This window comes from Nematolebias whitei, chromosome 7 (genome assembly GCF_014905685.2).
Source record: "Nematolebias whitei isolate Nwh7 chromosome 7, NemWhi1, whole genome shotgun sequence".
In the NCBI taxonomy this organism is placed as follows: Eukaryota; Metazoa; Chordata; class Actinopteri; order Cyprinodontiformes; family Rivulidae; genus Nematolebias; species Nematolebias whitei.
The window spans coordinates 21,188,566-21,193,741 of record NC_056504.1 but is presented as its reverse complement, the minus strand read 5'-3'; the positions used below and the strand labels follow the sequence as shown (position 1 = coordinate 21,193,741).

The window sequence follows — 5,176 nt, the reverse complement described above, 5'->3', positions numbered from 1 at the left end:
CCCTCCCTCCCTCCCTCCCTCACTCACTCACTCACTCACTCACTCACTCACTCACTCACTCACTCACTCACTCACTCACTCACTCACTCACTCACTCACTCACTCACTCACTCACTCACTCAAAGAGACTGCAAACACATATTTGTTAGAAAAAAAATGTATATGCAATACAATAATCAATATAGCCATGTCAGTGTTTTATAACAGTACACACGTAAAAAAAAATGATCAGAGTAACACCTGTTATAAAGCTATTTCTGATGTTCTCTGCATGAGAATGCTGCACCTTGTCCTCCATGCCAGTAGTTCAGATCTGCTCCAGCTTACCTTAGATCATCTGGATGAATTCTTGATTTCTGTAGAAGATATTAATTCAACCTTTATTTAAACAGGTTCGTCCCATTGAGCCACGAGGACTCATTTACAAGAGAGACCTGAATATAATTGTTGTATTTGCCGTTTTTTATGGCAGCCAAGTACCTGGATAACTGAGTAGATTGTGCTTGTAGCCTGACAACTATTGTAAAATTGTAATTCATTGATTAAAATGTTAATTTAAATGAAACTGTTTCTAGTTAAAATCACAACAGATGACAAAATAAGTGTTAATTGTGCAAAAATAAATTTCCAAACAATTTATTATAAAATATGTAAAATGTAAAACAACCTTTAATAAAGTACTTTTACTGCCATTTATACTGTTTATTAATGACGTCATCTCAAGTCAGCAGGAGCAACCTCACCATCATCACAACAACACAAACTGAGTGCTGTAAATTTAATCTGCACAAACATTTTCAATCAGGGCTCAAATTGTTTGTGTCAAAGAAATGTGCAAGAAAATAAACTAATGTCACTCTACAGGCACATTTAGAGAGAGGACAGTTCACAGAGACACAGTCAGGTCGTGTGAGACTGAAGGAGGTTCAACCATTTGTTCATCGACCAGAACCAAATGAGAAGAACAGCATAACTTCCACTGCATGTTAATCCATTGACCAGTGATCTGACCAGTGATCACACATATTGTTCTAAATTAAACTTTGGTACGAACAGTGTTAAATAAGACATGTCATTTTTTTATTGAACATTAATCTTCAGTCTAACAGTGACGTTGTAATTTCAGAGACTGAGGAAGAAAGAAACAGAAATGAGGCAAGTGAGATGAGGGAAAGATGAAAATGTGTCCTCAGAGGACAGGGACATGTCAGGAACTGATGATCCAGGATCAACAGGACCAGGAGGATGGATCAACAGGCAGTCAGGGAACAGAGATAAAACACCTGAGGGAACAATTAGAACACAAAAAAATACATAAGCAGGATAGAAGAACTTCACAGACAAAAAAATTAATGCAGTCCTGCGAAGAAAAATGTTAATGGAAAATAAATTGACATATTTTTACAAAAGATCAGATGAAGACAACTGGCATGAAGAATAACTTCCAGCTCCATCTCAATGTACCTGTGATAGTTTAATAAGTTGTTTTGTTACTGTTCTACAGTTTATTGATGCTGATATATTCTTGTAATAATTCTCATTTCTTGTTCTGTCTTGAAAGAGAGTGTCATCTCAACTTGACCCATGATTACCATATGCTAAACTAATAATATAAAACAAAAGTAATTTAACAATCCTGCTGTAAATACCAACTTTGTGAAAGTTATGATGTTAAATTAATTTTATTCAAACATCTTGATTAAGCTGTTATTGATTTGGGAAGACAGAAAATGAAATCTTGTTACCATTCTAATACTTTGAATGCAACATTCAGTTCACTGAAGTCATTCTCCTGTGGTTTACCTGGAAAACATGAAAAAAATTGACTCATTTCCACAATCACGTTTTTTCTTTAATGATAATGTCACAATTTATGCTACAGTCTTCAGCAAATGATCTATAACTTTAACTAAGTTACGTCAATCTTGTTGTCATGTTGTCATCATTCTTTGTTGAAATCAGGTCTCTCTTGTAAATGAGTCCTTGAGGCTCAATGGGATTTACCTGTCTAAATAAAGGTTGAATGAATCTCTCAGGAAAAAAAAGGCCAAATATTTTGTAGTTGAGTTCAGTAACTGGAATTACCATAAATTTAAAAAAGACCACCTTTCGAAATTTAAGCAGTAATGGATATTTTAAAACGCTGAATTAGACAGAAATCGACCCGTTTAAACCGTCATGTTGTCAGAGCAGCTGCAGTTAAAACACAACTAGCAATTTAACATGTTTCATTAACTAAAACTGGCGACATGAAGTATTAATGTTGATAAATTGTGGTACAGAACAGTCAGATAACGCTTCACAATGGCAAAAAAAGTGTCGTATTTTCATCAACTTACTGGAGAAAACATGGAGAATGAACTACGTTCAATGCTGGAACCGCTGCTGTTTGGAACTATTTGCCGCTGCATGACCCACGTGACTTCCGCATTCCATTCGTTCTATGGGAGTCTATGGGAGTGTCGCAACTCTCTCTTTATAGGGCTCTGTACCTACCTACCTACCCACCCACCCACCTACTGTGATTCCCTTACAGGTAGTGGGCAGCCAGACACACAACTCAGTCAGATTTGATCCTTTCATGTTGTAGCTCATATCATCAGGAGATTGCACACATTTGAGATTGAAATGAATTTGAACAGAAATATGTGGCAGCTTTCATCTTTTTCCACTTTTTCATCTGAATCGAGCTCATGTGTGGCAGATAAAACAGGCATCATAAGGGGTTTTGCGTAGCTTTCAGTGTGTGACAATCATGTCAAGATGTGATTGAACTTAGCTGGTGCGGTAAAATACACAAAGCTTCTTCAAACACATCGACTCAGTCTTTTTGACCGATCCTCAAATGTATCTAGGCACCATTTTTTGGATATTTATAAAAAAAAATGTATGGCTTTAGGTGAATATTATATTTCAATTCATAAGTGCTTATTTTTGCAACCAGCCTATCTTATCAAAAACAAATGAGTCGTTCACTGTTTAAGATTTTCCTTTTATTAATACAAAGTTTATGTTTGCTACTATAAACCATAAAGAAGAAGCTTGTTGCAGACGAGCAAAGTTTAGCTGTGCTAACCTCTAGCTGTTCTGTCTGCTTGTTCCTCTGTTTCCCTCTGCAGGAGCCTGTCTCTACTCCTGCCATATATGAAGAGCCACTTGCTGACTTCAAGGTTATTCCTTAAATATGTTTCCACATGCTCACCCATCATTTGCTTTTCTCTGGATCTCCCTTAGTTCTTTTTGTTGATGTGCATGCATGCTAACCTTCTACTACAACTTTTTCTTGACCTAAAAAAATAAAAAAAAATAAAAAATCAGTAAATATATATTTTTTTCATCCATCATCCCTGTTAAAGACGTGAGCCGATCAAACTCATAAAACCAGTCTAGATTGAACATATCTTAACATCCCAACAAATGCATGTGTGAGTTAGAAGCAGAGACATTTATGATTAGAAAATGCTAGCATGTTGTAGTTTACATAGCAATTTTATGATGGCTATTTTAATGCATGTTACTTTCTTAAAGTTTCATTAACTTATCACCCACTTATGAAAACGCAAAGGAGAAGATGTGTCTGTCCATGTCTGTGCATGTGTGTTTGTTTTTCTTTCCATATAGCAAAATATCTTATGCTGGAAATATTTTACTGAAACTCTTAGAAAGTAAATACTGGATGTCATAGGCATCACACTAGTTATATGTGAAGGGGAAGTGTCACCCTCACATTTTAAAAAAATATTTGTTTGGGACACCCCCCCTCCCACACACACACACACACACACACACACACACACACACACACACACACCCACACACCCACACACCCACACACACATTTACCATGACATATTAGTTCACACAGCACTGCTTCTGTTTCTTCATGAACAAATCCCTTTCACTTCATTAATAGGAGAATACTTAAACCACTAAAAGCCCAATCCGGGTTTTCCTGGTTACCTACAACAACTCACCTCATGCAGTGTTTCTTCAAGGTCACTTGCCTTGGCAGGATACTCATCTCTTTGGGTTTTTTTGTCGACAGTGCAGGGTGAGGAGGGGGTTAGGATGTGTGAAAAATGCTACATCTGTAGCATCTTAGCTAGCTTGCCTGTATTGCACACCACTATCTTAGCGCTTAGTGCCAGCAGCTGTTAACCAGGGTGGGGGTTAGGATGTGTGAGAGAAGCAGAGTGTGCCGTATTCACACAAGGAGAGCTGTTGGTCAGGGTACTTCTTATGTCATGCTCTCTAAAATAATTTAATGAATCAAGTGTTTACTTATGTAGGTAAATATAGATGTTTAACAACCCGTTAAAATACACCAGAATGCAGGAAATGGTATCTACTGCATTCACAAATTTCTGGAGCATGACCTCCAGACCCCCTACCAGTGTATCACCCACCCCCCACATTAAAAATGCTTCTGACACTGGATGTATTGTACAACTGATTAACATTTGGAGTACCCGTAGATCTAACTCAAGATGGCTGCCCTGGTGGTCTGGGGGTTGTCCCCTAGAAAATTTTGAATGAAGTACATGCCATTTCCTGGATTCTGGTGTATTTTACCAAGGTTTATTACAGTAGATTAACATGAAACAAAATGTGTCAACTCAATCATTAGTCTCTATGACTGCAAAGCTGCAGCTCTGCAGGTAAGGGGCATTCACTTACATATTGAGTTTGCCGGTTGGTCAGTTGCTGACGTGCCTATTGGATTGATTAACAAGTTGCACAACTCATGCAAAAAAATCATAGATTTTACTGTCCTGTGACAGTCATCATTTATTCCATCCATCCATTATCTATACCCACTTATTCCATTTTTGGGTCACGGGGGTCGCCGGTGCCCATGTCCAGCAATCACTGTGCGAGAGGCGGGGTACACCCTGGATGGGTCGCAAGTCCATCACAGGGCCACATAGAGACAAACGAGACAAACAACCATTCACTCTCTCACTCACACCTAGGGACAATTTAGAGTTACCAATCAGCCTAACATGCATGTTTTTGGTCTGTGGGAGGAGACCGGAGCACCTGGAGAAAACCCACGCATGCACAGAGAGAACATGCAAACTCCATCCAGAAAGGCCCCTGGACCGGGGTTTGAACCAAGGACCAGCTCGCTGAGAGGCAGCAGCTCTACCAGTTGCGCCACCATGCTGCCCTACTT

The 5,176-nt window shown here is 38.5% G+C and overlaps 1 protein-coding gene across 1 annotated transcript in view; it reads left to right on the top strand.

Annotated features, from left to right (window-relative positions):
* LOC119411752 (band 4.1-like protein 2) overlaps positions 1-5,176 on the top strand; it is a 126,213-nt gene that overhangs the window by 19,348 nt on the left and 101,689 nt on the right. The window contains exon 4 of the mRNA XM_037678678.1: positions 3,120-3,170. Within this exon, the coding sequence (XP_037534606.1) occupies positions 3,120-3,170 (51 nt within the window). The remainder of the gene's footprint in view (positions 1-3,119; positions 3,171-5,176) is intronic.